The 21,281-nt window shown below is 35.4% G+C and overlaps 1 protein-coding gene across 1 annotated transcript in view; it reads left to right on the top strand.

Moving 5' to 3' along the window:
* The window catches only part of Gabrg1 (gamma-aminobutyric acid type A receptor subunit gamma1), a 69,145-nt gene extending 51,249 nt beyond the window's left edge, over positions 1 to 17,896 (top strand). Inside the window, exons 6-9 of the mRNA XM_052735078.1 lie at positions 713 to 850; positions 973 to 1,125; positions 2,623 to 2,834; positions 15,411 to 17,896. Coding sequence (XP_052591038.1) covers positions 713 to 850; positions 973 to 1,125; positions 2,623 to 2,834; positions 15,411 to 15,680 — 773 coding nt within the window. The 3' untranslated portion in view covers positions 15,681 to 17,896. The remainder of the gene's footprint in view (positions 1 to 712; positions 851 to 972; positions 1,126 to 2,622; positions 2,835 to 15,410) is intronic.
* Positions 17,897 to 21,281: the final 3,385 nt, after the last annotated feature.

Genomic DNA, 21,281 nt, shown 5'->3' with positions numbered 1-21,281 from the left:
GAAAATATTTACAGTTATTAGTAAACATTGACGTAATATGATATCCCAACTCTTCTGTAGAAACAATCAAAATTTTCATTTTTATTAAAATATTCTCCCAAATTAAAAATGATCACAAAGAGGAAAAGATTTTAGCCATGGGAAACCATATAATAAATTAAAAGCAGAAAGATAGGCTTGCAATCAACCCAAACACAAAGAGGTTTTAAAAACATGTTAATATCCTGTGTTGGTTTTGAAATATTTGGAGGATGAAATCTAGTAAAATATAGCAATTACCAGGTCACAGTGGTGTAGACTTGTAATTCTAGCACATGAGTCTGAGACAGTTCCCAAGTTCCAGGTAAATAATGACTGAGACAAACTGAGATTTATGAATAAGGACAATAGGGTGACATCAACAAGTTTCCCTCATTCTCAAACTACTCTATGCTAAAATAAAACTCATATCTGTAATCAACATAACTATTATATAATTCCTTGAAGCACACACTTACAGACACACACACACACACACACACACACACACACACACAAAAAAAAAAAAAAAAAAAGCAAATTTCAGTCAGTAATTTCTATATTTGGCAAACTGTATAATACTGAATGAGAGAAGTATTTCATATAGCCATTGTTTGGATGGTGTTGGTACTGCAATGGCAATATGTATAAATTTTGCTAAACTACATATGTTTTACTACAATTTTCTCTCTAGATGGATACCCTAAAAATGAAATTGAGTACAAGTGGAAAAAGCCTTCTGTGGAAGTGGCTGATCCTAAGTACTGGAGATTATATCAGTTTGCATTTGTAGGATTACGAAATTCAACTGAAATCTCTCACACAATCTCTGGTAAGGAGGAACAGAAGCCAATGAATAACACTGGCTTTGAATGCCATTGTTACTTTGATATATAAAATAGAATGTACATTTTATATATTTTACTCACTATAAAATATATCTATATCTTACAGGAGATTATATTATCATGACAATATTTTTTGACCTGAGCAGACGAATGGGCTATTTCACGATTCAGACCTACATTCCATGCATTCTAACAGTTGTTCTTTCTTGGGTTTCTTTTTGGATCAATAAAGATGCAGTACCAGCCAGAACATCACTGGGTAAGACTGTGCTACTATGTCATAAGAACTTAACGATTAATAAATAAAACTTCATTGATACATATGCTAGAAATATTCTCTAGACTATAACGAGATGATAATGTATAAAAACAAAGTTTAGTTTTATACCAAAATGAAAGAACTTAAAATAGTAAAGAACTTCACATAGTAAAGAACTTCGCATTAGAAAACCCATATTTTTTCCTGTAAACAGAACTTAAATATATATAAGAATTAACACATAAAAAGCAGAGAAGGGAAAATATCTGAATCTCATTTAATAAATATATTAATTGCTTTAAAACAAAAATTGATTATGCTTTAGTAGGATCACAAGTCATGAACATTCACTTATTAGTTAATACTGGAATTACAGACTGATGCCCAGCTGTTCCAAAAGACAGATATCTGGGTGGAACAGGAGCTTCCTGGTTTCTATAACATCAAAAACAGTGGAATTAATCTGTTACTTTCAGAGTTTCTTGTACAATAACAATGATTATAAGAATAATTTCTAGTTCATAGTTTGAAAAATAGATTATGATCTTCCTAAAATAGTGTGTTTTAGTGATCACATTAGACAAGAAAATAAAGGACTGATTTTATATGTGTTTTAAGAAAATGACAATCTATTATCTTTGTAGTATTACACAAGGAAAGCTTATTAATTAATTGATTCATTTTCAGTTTTAGATTGAATCACAATGCAAGTATAATTGGATCTAAAATATGTAAAGTTCAAATTATCACATAATAAAATATTACATTAGTATATTAGTTTAAGTTACGTTGACTGTGTAAGTTAAAGCAAAGAACAAACAAACAAACAAAAAACCCCAAAACAACAAAAACCCCTCCAGTAACTGCTGTGTCAAGTAAGTTGAAAAGTACTTGTTCTTACTGCTCAAGTCCAGAGGTGGTGGCTCCCTGTGGTAGTGTACACTGTGGCAAGAGGAATTCAGGGACATCTGGTTTTCAACTGCGTTGTGTGTGACTTGAATTTCCATGGTCCTCTCATAGTGTAAGGTGGCTACTGGCTTCTGTTCGTGGTATTGCAGTGGAACAAAGATGAAGGGAAAAGAAACAAGGCATCTCTAGCACTGTTGAGTCCTCTACACCTCAATTCCTGGCTTAGCTCCCCTGCCAAGATCGTAACCTGTGATCACACTCTGCTGCAGAGGAAGTGGCCAATGATATTGTGCTTAAAGTAAACCTCCTGTCAACTAAAAATATTTATTTTTTTGACTAAGGAGGAAGGGAGGAGTGAATATTAGGAGCCAACCTGAAATCTATAGTAATTCGAATCATTAAACTTTCCTACACAAAGAACACAGTGAACATAATGTAGCCATGGTTACTAGCAATTCTTTCTGGCAATCATATTCTTTTGTTTCCATTGTGTATTTCAGCTGACAATATTGTTAAATTAGACAAAAGAATAAAAATGTTCTGCTAAAATTACTTTTAATCATCTATTATTTTTCCCTTTCTTCACAGGTATCACTACGGTTTTGACTATGACAACCCTCAGTACAATTGCCAGGAAATCTTTACCTAAGGTTTCTTACGTGACAGCAATGGATCTCTTTGTCTCTGTTTGTTTTATTTTTGTGTTTGCAGCACTGATGGAATATGGAACCTTGCATTATTTTACTAGCAATAATAAAGGAAAAACCACCAGAGACAGGAAACATAAAAACAGGACTTCGGTATGTTTAATTTTTATTTTTAATAGTATTTTTGAGAATTTCATACAGGAATGTTGTATATCCATCACTCTCTTCCCTTCCTTTCCTCCTCTTCCTCCCTCCTTTCTAAATTCACAACCTTTACTTTATTATTGTTACATGGACATGCATGTGGGATGTAATGAGGTGTAAGAGGTGGGACCTTGTAGAATTTCTGCTGTCTGCTTTGGCATGTCAACTGGTGTTGTCATGATAGTCTTGATCAAGCAAGTAGGTTGTTGATAATTCATAGGTGTATTTCCTTGTCGTGTCTCTCAACATGCCGTCCTTAGCTACTTCTAGTACAATGTTTCTATTCCCTCTTCCATGACTTTCACTTAGCCTCAGGTTTAGGAGTTGCATTGGGGTTGGGCATACCATAGTCATTTATTCTCTGAATTTTCACTACTTCTGTATCTATGTAATTGCCTCCATCTCTTGTAAAAAGAAGTTTCTTTGATTAGCAGGGAGATTTACACTTCTCTATGGGTATAAGGATAGGTATTTTGAAAATGACTGGAAATCATATTAGATTAGGAAACAGAATAACAGGTTTTCCTCTCAAGTCTATAAACTCTTCTTCTACTGGTAGATGGCTACATTTGTATCACCACCCTGAATTCCCTTATGTAGAGCTGGCATTAAGTCACCACTGTGGACACCTTATCAACACCTCATTTCAGTTAGATATCTTTTTCTTAATATCCACCCTGTGTTCTGTTATGTAAATGGGATGCTTGAGAAACTATGATAAAATATAAATAAAATTAAAGTAAATCTAGATTACCTATAACTACCCAGTCAGAAAACCTTGTTTTTAGTCTTCAATAAACTCTACTAGGTCTTCTTTATAAAACTTGACTTTTATTTTTTTAAACATATTTTATACAATATCCAATCTTGATGCTACCATCCTTCATTTCCGCTACTCAATCTCCCCCACCCCCGGATTCTACCATCACATCATCTTCCCGACTCCTTGTTCTTGTATAAATATTGATTTATTTTTAACATGCTTAGTCTTACTAGTCTGGTCCATTTGCACACATACATGGGATCATCTACTGTGGCCTGGATAATTTTCTAATGGTCATAGACCTAAAGAAAAATATCCAGGAGTTTTGATCCTTTTTTGATGCCCCTCCTGTGAAACAGGCTTCAAGTCCAGTCAAGAGACCAGCTGGTTACCCCATGAATATAATTTCATTATTGGATAGTGCACAGATCCTGTTTAGAAGGTCAGTAACAGAGGTATATAAGCCCACCCATGTCCTTTCTTCCCCACCAGTCTGCATAACACCTTTCAGTGCTATGAAAGATAGGCAGCAGGTAGAATTTCCTGGCCAGCTCAGGAATGATTTCTCTGTAAACATCACCAATGCATACGGTTTCTTCTGCAACAGGGTCCAGTTATGGTGAACAACCAAGAGTAATGACATAAGACTGCATTGTTTTGGATGGTATTGAGGCCTCCCTGACCAAAACTCTTAGGGAGATAATTGCATTTCTTCAACTAAGATTTTATTTTAATAACCTGTCTCTTCTTGGAGTAGTAATGTCCACGAATGTGGAGTGCTTCTGTTCAAACTCATTCTTAAAAGAATATATTTTTAAATTAGCTTACAAATGAATGATGTTTCATGAGGTTTCTTTCTATATCCTTAGTTTTGGCTAAACCATCCATCCCCTACCCCTTTTCCCCCTCAGTCTTTGTTTTACTTACTGGTCTATTTGTTGTGAAGAGACACCATGACCAATGTAACTTATGAATGAAAACGTTTAATTGGGAGCTTGCTTAGAATTTCAGAGGGTTAGTACATGATCATCATGGCAGAGAGGTATAGAATTGGAACAGTAGCTAAGAGCTTTAACTAGTTCACAGGCAGCACACAAACACACACACACACACACACACACACACACACACACACACACACACACACACACACAGAGACAGAGACAGAGACGGATAGGCTTGGACTGCCATGACTCTTGAGACCACAAATCCCATTGTTAGTGACAGGTCTCTTCCAACAAAGCCACACTTCTTAATCCTTCCTAACAGTCTACCAACAGGGAAGGAAACATTCAAATCTATGAGCCTCTGGGGGCCATTCTTATTCAAGCCGCCGCAGTCCCCCATCCCCACTTAATCCTCTATTGACTCTCTGTTACCTTATATTACTTTTCCTATTATTCTATCTTACTGCATTTTTACTTGATTTGCAAGATCATAGGTTCCCAGTATGCTTTTCATGCACACTTCATTTTGGTTAAGCCTTCCCATAGACCTCCTGTCTACAATCCCTGTTAATCCACCAAGTGCTTTAGTGTTTCTGCCCCAAGAATTCCTCATCTCTATTTTCATTTCAAATGTATTCTACCACCCCTTTTTCTAAATGCATCTCCCACACTGAAAGCCCTCTTCATGTTTCTTAGTCTCCAGACATGCTACATATTAAACTTACAGAGGAAGATAACTGAGAGAGAATATGCAATATTTGTCTGTTGGGGCCTACCTAGGTGACTTCATTATGTATAACATTTTCAGTTCTATCATCTGCCTGCAAATTTCATCCTTCATTTTCCTTTAGAATTGAGTAATATTCCATTGTATATATGTACTGCATTATGCATCACATTTTCATTTGTCAGTTGATGGGACATATGGATTGATTCCACTTCCTAGCGATTATGAATAAAACAGCAGTCAATATGAAAGTACACATATCTTTATCGTAACCTATAAAGTGCTTTGAGTGTATGTGCAGGAGTGATTTAAACTAGGTCATATGTAGATCTCTTTTTAACTTTTGGAGAAACCTGACTACTAGTTTTCTGAGTAGCTGAACGAGTTTGTACTTCCATTATTAATATGTGATACTGACAAAAAAAAATCTAAGATTATATGAAAGGATCATTCCTCAAGACCAAGATAGCTTCATTCCAGAGATGCAGGCATGGTTCAACAAATGTAAATCAATGTGTTATATCTATTCATATAGACTCAAAGACAGAAATCACATGATCATCTTAGTAGGTATTTAAAATGCCTTTGTCAAAATTAATTCAACATTTCTACATGATAAAAGTTACAGAGTCTGAGATTGGAGGATCATGCTTCAGTGTAACAAAGGTATGTATAACAAACACATGCCCAACATTCTTCTAAATGAAGAAAACCTTAAAGCGTTTCCATTAAGATCAGGGAGAAGACATGTGTTCTCACCATTTACATTCAATTAGTGCAAGATTCTTTAATGCTACATTATTTGCCATAAGTGGAATAGTATCTAAACTTATTTAAGACGTATTTTTGAAGCTGGTTGTGTTTTTTCACACCTGTTATCCTAACACTTGGAAGGCAGAGGTAGGGGGACTGTCATGTGTGCTGAGCAATAAAATAAGACCTTGTGTCAGTACAACCAAACAAAAATATTAATAACATCAAAGATTTATCTTTAATTTCTATTTCATAAGTACATGTGGATTTCCAGTAATGAGTGGAACACACAATTAACTTACTTTTAGAGAGTAACGAATCTTTTATGGTTAAAACCCAGAAAGAGCAGACTAGCTATTACATTTTTTCTGGTTTCTGTAGAATTATACTCCTTCACTCTACATTCCCAATCACAGTGACTAACTTTTAGATAGCATCAAATTCAATGTTAAAATTGATTTTAATAATTCTAATGTTGACAAAACTATCCTTGTGAAAATCACTGAACATGGTTTACATGAAACCATGTAAAATACTCAGCTCTGCCTGGAACCCCTAATGAACGTAAGATATTGCATTCAGGTTGTTATAATTCTTATTATAAATTTAAATTACAGTCAATTATTTAATTGTTACATCCACTCCTCCAAAAGGGTAAGGCCTCCATCAGTTGCTGAACAAAGGCTTTATGATGACAGTTAGGGTATTTATCAATTTGATTACAAGGGAAGGCCATTTCAGGTACCCTCTCCATTACTGCTAGTAGTCTTAACTGGGGTCATCTTCATGGATGCCTGGGAATTTCCCTAGCACCATTTTTCTCCCTAACCCCATAATGGCTCCCTCTATCAAGCTTTCTCTCTCATTGCTCTTCCACTCCATCCCTCCCCCAGCTCGACCATCCAGTTCCCTCATGGTCTCATCCTCCATCCCCTCCTCTCTTTTGCACGCCCCCCACCCCCAGTTTACCCAGGAAATCTCATCTATTTCCCCTTCCTGGGGTGATCCATGTTACTCTCAAATCTTTTGTGAGCCCAGAGCTCCATCTCTCTGGTCTTCATTTTAACATCTTCCTCTGTTCAAAGCACTTAGTAAAGTAGGCTTTCATTTTACCAATATTGACAAAGTGACAGCATGCTACTGCTGCCAATAAATACTTTCAGAACAGATTATGCCAAAACTCAAATAAAGACATCCATCCTTGACAAGCAGCTTGCAAGCCTGATATAGTGTGTGCACCATAAGGTTCATGGGATCAAATTACTTTAATTTTGGGAACTCAATGTTTGGTCCCGTTTTCTTCTTTTTATGCTATTTACTTTAGAAAATTGGATATATTTTTAATTCTCCTTTATTTTTCATCTTATATTTTAAGAGTTAAAGCCTAATAAACTGCATTCATGTCTTATGATGTTCAGTGTCAAAGAGGACATTGCTAGATGTAAAAATATAAGGACTTGCTTCAACCCATAAATCTGTGTTGGTCACAACTTTGCATCAATTTAAAAGATCAAGTTGATGACATGATATCCTGCCTAAATGGACAAAGTACAAAAGAATGATGATTTACACTTGAATGGTCACTGCTAGATTTAAAATAAATATCATTATAATTGTGAATACAGGTTATGTGGGGGTGTGGACTTACACATTCCAGAGGATGCATTAAGAGGTCAGAGGAAAACATTGTGGGTTTCCTCCTTCTGGGAATCAAACTAAGATTGTTATGTCTCCAAGGCAAGGATTTTACACACTGAGCCATTTTTGCGGCTTGTTTACTGATAAGTTTTAAAGAAAGAAAACTGAACATTTTTTCTATTTTCTTAGAACAAACCTCCTTTCTATTTTCCATTTCATCATTTAGTCCTAATTTTAAAATTTAAATACCCACACCTGTGTTTAGTAATTGTCTTTATTTAATTTTTAAAACTTTTGTTAGAGAGTCTCAGAATAAAAAAAAATAACTGACATTAACACACATGTAATATATAAAGCCATGTGAGTTTTATAGTTTCTTTACACAGATATATAACACAGTTGTATTACTAACCAAAACATACCTTGTGTGTATTTGAACAGTTACCCAGTACAACCCCAGGTCATAAAATATAGAGCACAGCTCCAAGTGTAATGCCGACTCAGGAGAGCTGAAGCATAAAAATGGAAACTTAAAATTATAATATTAAGAGCTATGAAAGTCTAGACATAATTTTACTGTAGTTATGCAAGAACAATAATCATATGTTTAGTCTGTTAAATTTAGCAACAACCTCAGCAAATTAAACACTAAAAATGGAAAAGAAATAACAGCGAGATGACAGTATTGACGTATTAAGTGGCAAATAGCAATAGTTCACACTTGACATATTAATTGACTCGAGTGTGTAAAATATTTTTATAGACATTCAATACAACCTTTCTCTGTCTTTCATACTTGCTGAGATACATATTTCATTAGCTCTTACAGCATTAAATGACACTTTGAAAAACTGGGACCAGCAAACAAATTTGTATTCCTGCTTGGTTTGTTTTCAGCCACAAGGTCTTGCTAATCTCATGCACTGAAATTGAGAATAGACAGCTCCGTCCATCCATCCATTTTGTCTCACATTTTCCATAAAACACATTGTGGGATCTACGTTTTCCATTTCTCCCAACCCAACAGTGCAGCCCAGACTGAGCTCCTGCTGAATCTTATGCTTACATAAGATTGTCTTCTTTAGAATTACTGCTCTCCCTTCGCTCTCTCTCCTTCCATAAAAGACTGTACTTTCATTAAGATGCTAAAAAGTCTGAATAGTCGGTAATCCACCATTTTCCCTCTCAATTGTTTATGATAAGAAATCTAGACTGCCCTGAATACATACATATATATATGTGTGTGTGTGTGTGTGTATGAATATACACCTATATATTTATGAGCATGTATTGATTCATATGAATGTATATTTCTATATGAAGAGATGACATCTGAGTGCAATATATTGAAAAACAATATGCAATTTAATTAAGATGTCTTCTACTTTTCCATTAAGTAGGTGATTGTTTCTTTCTGTCTTCCCTCCTCTCTCTTTTTTCTCCCTTTAATCATTCTTTCTCATTTCTATTTTTTCTTTAATTATTGTTTTTATTCTGTCTATCAGTGACACCTAAAGAAATGCACATCCCATTAAATATGAGGGAATATGGGGGCTTTATCTCTTAATAACAGGCTATTAAATGATTTTAAATCATATTTTATTAAGTATGTTATTAAATAACACTATTAAATGATTTCAGTACAGTTATTGAAAGAAGAATCTTAGAAGATAGGTTAACAGTGCTGGACTGTAAAATCAGGACTGTTGAGGAAGAGGTAAAAACTATAGACATGTAGTATCAGTAAACCTGCCATCACATCACCAATGATGAACATTTCATGTTGAAGCTTAAATATATATAGGTTATCTGAAATCTCATCAAGCCATGAAATACCTACACTTTGAGACTGATATGCAAAACTGAAGACAATACTGGCTTAATTTTAGGCTCTCAAATTTGTTAAGTGTAATATGACAGGTATTTATTTTCATCAATGTAAAGGCAATTGGAAGACAAAAAGATATTGAATGTGTACTCTGCTTCCAGGAGTGTTTAGAGTTAGGTGTAGACAAGCTTAACAGCGTGGTGTCCAGAGTTCTAGCCCTAACATTCATGTGAATACTAGACATAGTACTGCTGTCTCCAGGAAGCCTTGCACATTTACCTACCTCAGACTTCAGTGGAAGATGCTGTTTAAAAAAGAAACAGGTAGATAGCTCATATACATTAGCTCAAGATTGACCTCTAGCTCTTTTACACAGATACATCAGCTTTTCACAGAATGGAGACTGTCATTTATAAGGTCAGGAGACTCACCCACGTTATCTTCACTCTGCTTCAGTTCCTATTTTCAATAGCACATTGTTCCTTGAGCTATTACAATATCTCCAAATTTATCACCCTGCCTATTTTGCCAATTTAGGACACACATTATGCATGCACATTCATTTATGCACTCATGTGTACCCATGTGTAAACACATGCACACATCCACATAAAATAATAATAATTTACAGATCGAAAGTAATCCTATAGGCTATGAGAGAATTATCAATAAGAATTGCAGTTTCTAAAATGTTTTCCAAAAGCAAGGTGTTTAAAATAAACACCAATAAGGTGAAGGTTATTTTTAAAGGAGTGTGAGAGCTGCTCTTCCTGAAACAGACAACCACCACAAATCCGGTCCTATACTAGCTATACCAAACATCCATGGAGTACAGAAGACACTGTGAAATATGGTCTGTGAGGTACAGATTAATCGACAAATACTGTTGAAAAGACGGTTATGCGAATGTGGGTCACACAGCACTCAGAAAGTTTTCCTTTCGTTTCAAGTGAAAAGAATCCATTTGTAAAGCATTTAAACTAAGTCTAAAGGAAGTTTGGTAGAGAAAAATTTCAGAGACAGTGTTGCACTGTTCAAGAAGTAATTTGGAGAACAAGTTGACATTTTCAGAAGAATAAATTTGGGAGAATGTTTAAAACTGAGAAAACCACAGGAACTGAGTTGAGGCTTGTAGATTGGAATGGGGGAAGACTAGCTTCTGTCCATCCATATTATATCTAATGCGGTAGTTGTTCAAAACTGCTTAGGTGGATTCAAACTGATAGAAGCTGAACAAGATTCAAGACATAATATCTCCATAGCATTGTTGTACCATGTCTGATAGTCACATGTGGCTTATATTCTGGCCATAGAAAATAGAGCATATTTTTGAAGTTCCATTGGAAATCACTGGCTTACAAAACAAGATATTTAGGGACAAAATTACCCATGTTGAGTATAGACCAGAGTTTGTGGACAGCGTGTGCATCACTAGCGTCATGTTAAGACCACAGCCTTTGTCCTTTCCACTCTAGTGTGTCACAGAAATTTCTAAACAGAATGGTATAGCAGCATCTAGTATTGTAAAGATAATTAGAAATAAGTACACAGTGTGTAATCTTAAATTGTAGAAGAGGTGGGGCCTCAAATCGGAGACAACTGTAATAGCTTCAGAAACAATGTCCTAATGAAAATAAGAACTGGAGCCTCAAGGGAGGATAATGTGTTGGAAGGGCCTCCTAAGCCTCCAAATTCTCAGTCTCCTTTCTGTAAAAGGCTAATATCTTCCCCAGCCAGTACATGTCTGCATGAATAAACATTCATCTCTCCTTCAGAGGATGTAATGGAATAACAAACACCTGTGTCAATCTGCAATTTCGCAAATCATGAAAGATTCTCTTTTTCTGAAATGGTATTTGACAAAGCTCCCGGGAGGTGTTTTATGATATTGGTGATATGTAAAATGCAACAAAAAGGGGCTGCTTAAGTAATTATAAAATGTCAGTGGATGGTGGGATGCTTTATGAGACAGTAATCAGTAAATGTCAGCTGCAACAACAGTCAGGTGACTTGCTTTTGCGTGCGGCTAGGCCACTCACAGCCAGTTTTCCATTTTGTTGTCAAAGTAGCATCCTTTCATGTTACTCTTTTCAAACTAAATAAATAGATTGATCATTGAATAAGACTCTCATTAAAAATCTAAATTTATACTCATAGTATTTGAATACAGTTGGAGCCAAAACAGAACAATAGTGTGTATGTGAGGAATGAAGGCTCACTCTGCCTAGCACTCTCGGTCATAGATTTCAGAATTAAAATTATATCTATTTTTGTGGTTTTCTTCTCATGGATATTTTCACTTATTTCTAATACACATATAGAAAATTTCAAAGCATCAATGATAGAAAAAGAAAAACTTATTTTGTATGAACAATGGCTTTTTTACCATCATTTCATATATATATGAAAATATATAGTACATCCATATATATGAAAATACATAGCATTTCCCCTATTGGTTAAATTTTAAATTCATGTTTATGAACAATTCCAATGCCACCTTTGTTTCTTTTTACCCCTAAATTTTTATCATGTTTTATAATGTAAAAAAAATAAATAAAAACCAGTTCGTTGCCCATTTTGATCAGGTCAGTTCCCATTCCCTCATTTCACATTCTATGCTACGCTTTCCAACCATTTTCTCTCCTAACTCTGTGTGTTCTTTTTTCATACTCGTTGAGTAACTGGTGCTACCTGTATGTGCAGAGGTGTAGGGCCATTTACTGGACCACGTGCCTGAAGATATGAAGGGACCTCATGAGGCCCTCTCCAGTTTACCCTGGGATTAGCAGGCTTCATCTTGTACAGGTGTTGTGCACTCATTCATAGGTACTGTCAAATCCTGGGTGCAACAGCCCTGTCACATTTGGTGAAATCATTTCCCCACAGATGTCCACTGCCTCTGGATTTTATAACCTTTTCTCCTCCTTTCCCACAAAGATTCCTGAGCCTTGAAGGTGGGTGTGAGGTTCCACTTCTATAGCTCTTCTTTTCTGCCCACTGAACTTTTGTGAGTCTTTGCAAAAGGAAGCTTCACCGATGAGAGTGGAGAGGCACACTAATTACATATTTTGATTTCCTAGGCACCACACAGTCCAGATTTCCTCTTTGTTATCTTTTACTTCTAAGTATATTTTTAATTAGCTTAAAAACTGGAGGGACTTTTTTAAAGAATTCTTCACACATCTTACCTTTTCTTTAGCCCGTTCCCTCTCTTTTCCTGTCCCTGTTCCCAACTCCTGCCCTCATGCCTGCTTAAATCTTCAGTCTCCGATATTGTCCAGATCTTAGATTACCTATCATATGTGTTCTATCATCTCTTTATAAATTTTACTTTTGTGGCAAAATCACGTTTCCATCTAGCTTTCTTACACAAAATTCACTTTGTTAAGCCCTTCCCTCACCCCTTGTTCCATAATCCTCATCATTTTCCCACCAGCTTGAATCTTTCTCCCCCTCCTCCTCCTCTCTACCTTCCTTTTCCCTTAATTCTCCTTCTCCATCTCCCTTGACTGAATCCCCTTCCATGGATCATTTCTAGTAACCTAACTTTCACATGAACTCGAATAGAAGGTAAAAAGCTGGGGCCCTCCACTGTATTAAAATGATGTCTCCCACTGAAACCAGGGCTCACCTACTATGCTAGCAGGGGTAGCCAGCTTGCCCTGGGGCCCTATGTCTCTTGCCTCCCAAGCTCTGTTGTCACCAGCAGCCACCACATCTGACTGGCATCTTGCTTGCATCCTGAAAATCTGTGCTTTCCTGCTCAAACATGAAGAGTGAATGCTCTATCCACCGATCTGTTTCTCAACCTACATGTTCTAGACTTTTCATATTTACTTGTATTTTCTCACTATTTAGAAGGGCAGTAGCTTTGAATGAAAGTTCAAATTTTAAGAACTCGATTCTCTTTGATTTTTAAATATTTCCCATAAAATATTTCATGTCTGTGAGATATAGCTTTTCAAAACATAACACAAAGAAAAATTAGTAACTATCTACATCAGAAAGAATGAAGCTCAGTAAAATGATTTTTTATAGTCTTGTCTTTCTAATTCACTGCTTAAATGACAATGTAGCAGTGATTTTAGTGAGATTTCTGTCCCATGGCTTAGTTAAACCAAGACATTCAGAAGTCCTGAAGGACAAAGGATGATTAAAGCCACAGACCTCTTGCCATTTTAAAGGATTTCTCTTTTTTTCTGGTAACTCCTCTTGTTAGCCGTGTGTGTGTGTGTGTGTGTGTGTGTGTGTGTGTGTGTGTGTGTGTGTGTGTGCTTTACTGTGAATTTTATAGTCCTCTGTGACATGGAATTTTCAGAAAGCGATGCCAACAGAAAAGGACCAGCAGTAAGTGCTGTCCACGTGCCTCCAAATGCTTGCTGTACATGCCCCATTCATCACGCTGGTCTGTTGTACTGCCATTGTCACCTTGGTGTGACAGGCATCTCAGAGGCAGAGGACCAGCCACATTTTCTGTTCAAGTTCACAGAAGCACTGTTTCCCGGGAGACGTCTCTCCCAATTGTGTCTGACTCTAAAGCGCTTGATTTATGTTACACAGCATTCAACTCTTGCCTGAGCTACGGTATTTTCAAATATTTTTATCACTGATGAATAGTCAGATCCTGAGGCAGTACGGTTTCTCAGCAGGTAAAGATACATGCTACAAAGATTGACAACCTGAGTTCAGTCTCAGGCCTGAAGAACTTTACGTCTGTCCTGTAACACATGCATGTTCGTTCTTACACACATGCACATAAATACACACACAAAGAAATCTTATAAAATAAAATTCTTACTCAGAACCTATTGAAAATGTTAATTTGATATTTATCTCAAATAATCCTGGTAAAATAGGAGTTATCAATATCATCAAACAGTTTGATTTTTCTATACTATGTTATAAAATTTACGTAGGCAGTGATATGATAATCGCAGGGAGGATTGCTGTATTGTTCAAATGAGCCTACTTTTGCACATCTGTTGTCCTGAAAGCTGAGTTTTTAAAGTCCTTGTAATGTGGCTCTTTGTACTTACTCCCTCCTATTTTACTATCTTTTTGTCTGTCCTTTCTGGTTTTTCAAACTATTCTCACTATCAGAATATCTATTCTTGTTATTTATTCTCATTATAACTAAGATAACTAAATTACATAACATTCAACATCAAAAACATATTTGTGGCATTATGATTATGAGTGTTCAACACCATAGAAACATTAATTTTATTGTCATTTTATACTTAGATTGATGGTTGACAATTTTTGTTTGTTTGTTTGTCAAGACTGAGTTCTCTGTGTAATTTTGGTGCCTGTCCTGGATCTTGCTCTCTAGATCAGGCTGTCCTTGAACTCACAGAGATCTGCCTGGCTCTGCCTCTCGAGTGCTGGGATTAAAGGATGCACCACCACTGCCCAACCACAATATTTTTGTAGATTAACTTTCTACAAAGTTAATATAGTGAAGTTTTATTTCTAAGTGTATTTTTTCTACATATGTTTTGGAATAGAAGAAAAGTTAATTATAACAGTAAATTAAAGTCTAAAAAATACATTACAATATTTGGAAGTCACTTTTTTTGTTTTTGTTTTCCTTTTTTCAAGACAGGGTTTCTCTGAGTAGCTTTGCTCCTTTCCTGGAACTCACTTTGTAGACCAGGCTGGTCTTGAACTCATAGAGATCCGCCTGCCTCTGCCTCCCAAGTGCTGGAATTAAAGGTGTGTGCCACCGTAGCCCGGTAAGTTTTTTTTTGTTTTGTTTTGTTGTTTTGAATTCATTATCAATTGCTTAGTGCATCTCTGACGGGGGGTATATTTAGTTTCCTTGATTCTGCTTTTGGTCTCACAGTCTCATTTATCATTTTCTCAGGTATCCCCAGGTCTCCATGCTGGATCTACTCTGATACCCATGAACAGTATTTCTCTGCCTCAAGGGGAAGATGATTATGGCTACCAGTGTTTGGAGGGCAAAGATTGTGCTAGCTTTTTCTGCTGCTTTGAAGACTGCAGGACAGGGTCCTGGAGGGAAGGACGGATACACATACGCATAGCCAAAATTGACTCCTACTCGAGAATCTTTTTCCCAACAGCTTTTGCCTTGTTCAATCTGGTTTACTGGGTTGGATATCTTTACTTATAAATCCTACTCATAGATAAATAAAAGTCTGGTTTAGTCCAGTATACTCTGTTGTATTCCAGTAACAATGAAGTTTAAATTTAAAATGAAGGGGTCCATTGGTAAAAATCTGAATGGTACTCTTATAAGACTAGGACATTCATACAAGAATAAGACAGAAGTATTCAGGTTAATTTATCTAAGTGGACATAAAATTGATTGTCAGGTATAACACATTGAAATCGTAACATATATTTTTACTTTACTTTTCTTTATTTTGCTTATACACTATTAATATTGGGACTTAATACTTCTGTGAGACATATTTTGAATATAAAATAATTTTAATACATATTTTATTTAAATATAACTATTGCTTATAATGAAATTAATGCCTAATATTAAAGTATTCTTTGCCTAGATTAGCCATTCATTTGATTTTAATTCTTGTTTTTACTTGCCCTGTTTGGGATATAGATTGTTTGAAACAAAGCCATGATTTTCTCATATTTATTTCCAGGATATGTAACTCTCGAGAAGAAAATAATATGAGTATTAATTCCTTTTTAAATAATTTCCCTTGTGAACTGTTAATTTGTAATTGTACATGTTTATGGATTTACAGAATAAACAGTGCTGTTATGTCTTATGTTTGAAATGTGAAACAATTCAATCAATCTACTTGGCAATTACAGTTTCTGAATGGCCAGTTTTATCTGTAATCCAGTTGATTTCCTGCTCAAGGGTTAAACAGAACTGAAGCCACATTTAATTTGAAGATTTTCAAACTTCGATAGAAAATACTAAAGCCATTTTTTTAATTTTGTTTGTAATGCAAGGTGTGGACAAAAATCAAAGTTATTTTCTGCTTTGTAGGATTTACGCCGGTATAAGGAGGTTAATGTTAAAAGTTACAATGGACCAACAAAGAAACCAAGTGGGAAATGTTCTGTTTTTTCATTATGTGCTACAAAAGAGTGTCACAAGTTCAAAATGGCATTAAGTTAAAGTGCTTGACTTAACAGTGCTTGAAGAATCATCTGGCAAAGTAGCTGCAGGTTGTCTTGAAGCTAGACTGAAATATATTCTACTGACATGTCATAAAGCAGATATGTTTGGGAAACTTGGTCACAATTTTTTATATACTCACTGGTTTCTGAGGTGAGTTTTACCACTGTGTTACAATCACCGTGTTCTCTCTTCTAGAAATGTGGGAAGCCTCAAAGTTCATCTTACAGATGGCCTTTGTGAGGGGCATCTGTAATGAACTTGAGTGAGGACATCTCAAAATCCCTTCAGAGAGGAGAAGAAAGATTCTAGAGAGTCTCACTGTAGGGAAAGCTCATCACAGTTGCCAGTGCTACATCTGTGAGCAGAGGCTTCAGTTTCGATATAAAGAGTACACATTTTCACTGTGGGTCTAGAGAGGTGGCTCATCATACAAGGGCATATTATGCTCTTACAGAGAACCCAGGTTCACGTCCCAGCATCCACATGCAGTTTGCAACCATGTGTAATGCAGGAAAACTGAAGCTCTCTTCTGGTGTGGCTGAGAGTACATGGACATGGGTGCACATACATACATGCAGGCAATTACATACAGTAAAAATAAATAAATCTTAAAAAGGAAGACATTCTCAAGGTTCACAGCAGCTATCACAATGAAAGGTTTCATGAGGAAGGGCATGTTGAGGTTGAAGAGGAAGCTGCCATGTTTTTATTTCAGTAATTGCTCCACGTGGTGTAGCAGTGTCTGGGTGAAGCTTCAAATTTATTACAACGTGTGTTCCCCAGCTAAATACAACTCTTCCATCTTTCTCACAAACCTCTTAAAAATACACAGGATTTGAAGGACACTAAAATATTGACTTTTTTTAAAATATGAAGAGCCAAATAAAATTTTGACTATGTGTATATTAACTTTTAGATACTCCACTCATTTATGTTGACAACATTAAATATTGGTAGATGTCAATAAGATGAACATTCATTTAAGGGATAAATGAGGTATGGAGCATCCTTTAAGGCATAACACGCTTCACTATATTTTTATGGCTATTTACATATTTGTAGTGGTGGCTTGCTCATTGTTAACAGTGTTTAATTTAGGGGCTCTTTGAAATGTATCTAAGCATGACTACTTGTTAAAATATTTTTAAATGCTTGATATACGTATCCTCGAGTTTCTCATTGATGTTGACAATATTTACAAGTGAAAATAAAAATTGTTAAAAACATTATATGTTTTTACATATATTCCTTGCATATGTATAGATCATGAAATAAGCACTTTGTTTCAAAGCCAGTGGTATTGCATTTAAATAGTAAAATTAGAAAAAGAGGCATGCAAACCTAAATTCTTCTACATCTAGTAACAAAAAGATAAAACTTTATTTAGATATTTAAGGAATCAGAAAGAGCTTAAAGTTTATTTTTAAGGGAGTAAACCCCAATTTCTTTTTTTTTTTTCTTATTTTCAAATTTAAAGTCAACTATGATGAACTCTTTAAATAAATATATCTTCTTTCTTTAGATGAGTTGAAGTAATTTATTAGGTTCATGTGGACCTTTTTTCCCCCTACACTCATGGGAAAGTGATGTTTAATACTAACATAAACCAAAAACATAGCCACCAGGAATAACAAGTAAGTGTCAAACTGGAAGATGTCAAAATCACTTGAAAAGGTGTGAATTCCTATAGACCCAGTTTCTAGTTACACAACCACTATTTAAAATTTTTGAGAAGCAGAATGTGCATAGCAGTATTTTATCCACCTAGATAAAACAGCCTAGTAGCATTTTATATACTCTGGAACTACATGCTAAGTGGTTTTCTCTGTGTACCCCATTGTATCCAGAACATTATTTTGAAAAGTAATGTGCCCCTCACATGTTAAAATGCAAACAAAAGAAGAGCTGTCTTCACATTTGCTAGCAAAGCCTGGCCATTTGGAATGACCTTTGGGACTGACTTGTGTTTTCTCTCAATTTAAAGTGACATGCCCATACCGACCTGCAATTGAAATAAAATGATGGCAATCAGAAACACAATGCCAACTGGGTCTGCCCTTCATATGGTAGGACTCTGAAGAGCTGAATATTTTGTATGTATGGTGTACAGAAAAAAAAGTATGAAGAAATTACTTCCAATTTCTAGTGGTATAAATGCTAAATATCTTAAAATGGCTGTTGTGACATTTCAAACCCAAATCTCTAACCATTTGATAACTATAATTGGGTTTTCCTATTGCAGAAATTGTGGCAAGGATGAAAGTAAGCATTGTCACAGAAATTAGTCAAGTGTGTGTGTGTGTGTGTGTGCGTGTGTGTGCGTGTGTGTGTACATATATATATACATATATATATATATACATATATATATATATATATGAGAGAGAGAGAGAGAGAGAAAGAGAGAGAGAGAGAGAGAGAGAGAGAGAGAGAGAGAGAGAGAGAGAAATACAGATTATGTGACTACAAGCATAAACACATTTGCACATTTGCTATTTTGCTGTTTATCCAATCACTGGTTAATAGTTTAAATTTTACTGATCCTGTTTAAGGTTATTTTCTTGTATAATCAAAGTATAGATCATACTTAGTCAAACCCAAAAATGTATTAACTTTAAATACATTTATTGAGAGATGCCCCTTGGTTGAAAGTTTTCTCTGTTCTTCTGCTGCTGAGCCATTGGCAAGAATGCAACCTTCTATGTTGTCTGTTCTTTAAGAAAATAGAATCAACCATTTTATCACTGAACAAAGTTATTGGAATATGGGAACACAGTGAAAAGAAATTTTTTGCTTACTTATTTAGTATTTAGTATTATTTGCAACTCATTTAGTATTCTTGATGACTTTTAAAAATGTATTAGTGAATTCTCTCTTTAATTTTAAAACGTCTTCAATAAATTATCTAATTTTTACATCAAAACTTCATTATTTAGGTTAGTTGGAGAATTTTCCTGTCTCCCTACTGAATTTTCTGATATGATAATCCCTATTTTATTCTAAAACAATTTTAACCTATAGGGATTTAACTAAAATACATTTTATTTTAGAATAACTTAATTTAAATTTTAGATTAATTAATTAATTTTAGATTAATTAACATTGCATTGAGATGTTTGAGTACAAAAGTGCCATTAATAAAATTGCAGAGGAGTTATGCTACAGGTGTGCATGGATTTTGAGGGTCAGAAAAATAATGAAATACACTGTAGGACTGACAGGTGGAGATCACACTGTTGACAGAAGTTATCAGTGGTAAGTGACTAGTTTGTAGATGCACTTTTTGTTCCCAAATAATTGACATGGAGAATTAAAACTATTTATAAATGCTCGGCCAATTGCTTAGGCTTATTGCTTTTATTTATTTATTTATTTATTTATTTATTTATTTATTTATTTATTTATTTATTTATTTATTTATTTATTGAGACAGGATTTCTCTGTGTAGTTTTGGTGCCTGTCCTGGATCTCACTCTGTAGACCAGGCTGGCCTCGAACTCACAAAGATCCCCGGGCCTCTGCCTCCTGAGTGCTGGGATTAAAGGCATGTGACACCGGCCCTCAGGCTTATTGCTAACTAGCTCTCAAAACTTAAATTAACCCAATTCTATTAATCTTTGTGCTGGCCAGAGGCGCATGGCATTTACCTCTCCTGGAAACTGGCTGGCAACTCCTCAGGCTCCACTGTCCTTCTTCCAAGCCTCCTCTATGTCTGATTGTGCCATCTATACTTCCTGTCTAGCTACCAGCCAGTCAGCTTTTTATTAAACCAATCCGAGCGACAAATCTTCACAGTGTACAAAAGGATTGTTCCACAGCAGTAGTTAGCATGGAATACAAGAGAAAAAGGCTAGATATTAAATTTCAAATAAACAAAATTAACTAATATATAGTGTGTTTTGGGACCTGGCATGAACATCTTAAGTTCAGTACCTCCATGTTTGTGTTTAGATACTAAAGCAAATTTTGGGTATACTGCAGTATTGTTTACTATTGTACTTTAACCTTATTTTAATTTACATAGTCTATTTTTGTCTCATTATGGATGAAGAAAAAAGGATTATATTCCAAAATATAAATGATAGGTGATCTACCCATGTAATTACTATTTTTTATAAAATGTCTTCCTTATTCAATGTTTTCCACTCCCAATATCACTTCTTTACAACCAAGAAATACACCAAGCAAATAGTATCATGTGTCAGGTTGTAATGTGGCTACTGCATAGACAGGTCATCAAGCACCCTTGTAAAATACTGCACATGGTGGTACATACTTGTAAATCACAGTGTTGGGAGCTAGAGACAGGCAGAACCTTGAAATTTACTGTGTAGTTGGTATGCTCAAATCAGTAAGCTTCAGAGTAGATGTGAAAGCCTGTCTCCAATAGTGAGGTGAAGCCCAATCAAGGAAACACCTGGTGTAGACATCTGCCCCCACCCCAATGCACTTACAAGCACACAAGTACAAACATATGGACACATGCGTACATCAAATGCACACATACAATTTCATACAGACAAACACACATAAGCACACATAGCTTTAAATGTAAATAAGCCATTCTTGGACCTGATAAATCTGGGAAGTGGATTAAAAAAAAATGACCTACAA

The sequence above is a fragment of the Peromyscus californicus genome, unplaced genomic scaffold (genome assembly GCF_007827085.1).
Source record: "Peromyscus californicus insignis strain IS unplaced genomic scaffold, ASM782708v3 Scaffold_13__1_contigs__length_99412109, whole genome shotgun sequence".
Taxonomy (NCBI): Eukaryota; Metazoa; Chordata; class Mammalia; order Rodentia; family Cricetidae; genus Peromyscus; species Peromyscus californicus.
The sequence above is the reverse complement of the archived record's forward strand: the minus strand, read 5'-3'. Positions and strand labels throughout refer to the sequence as shown.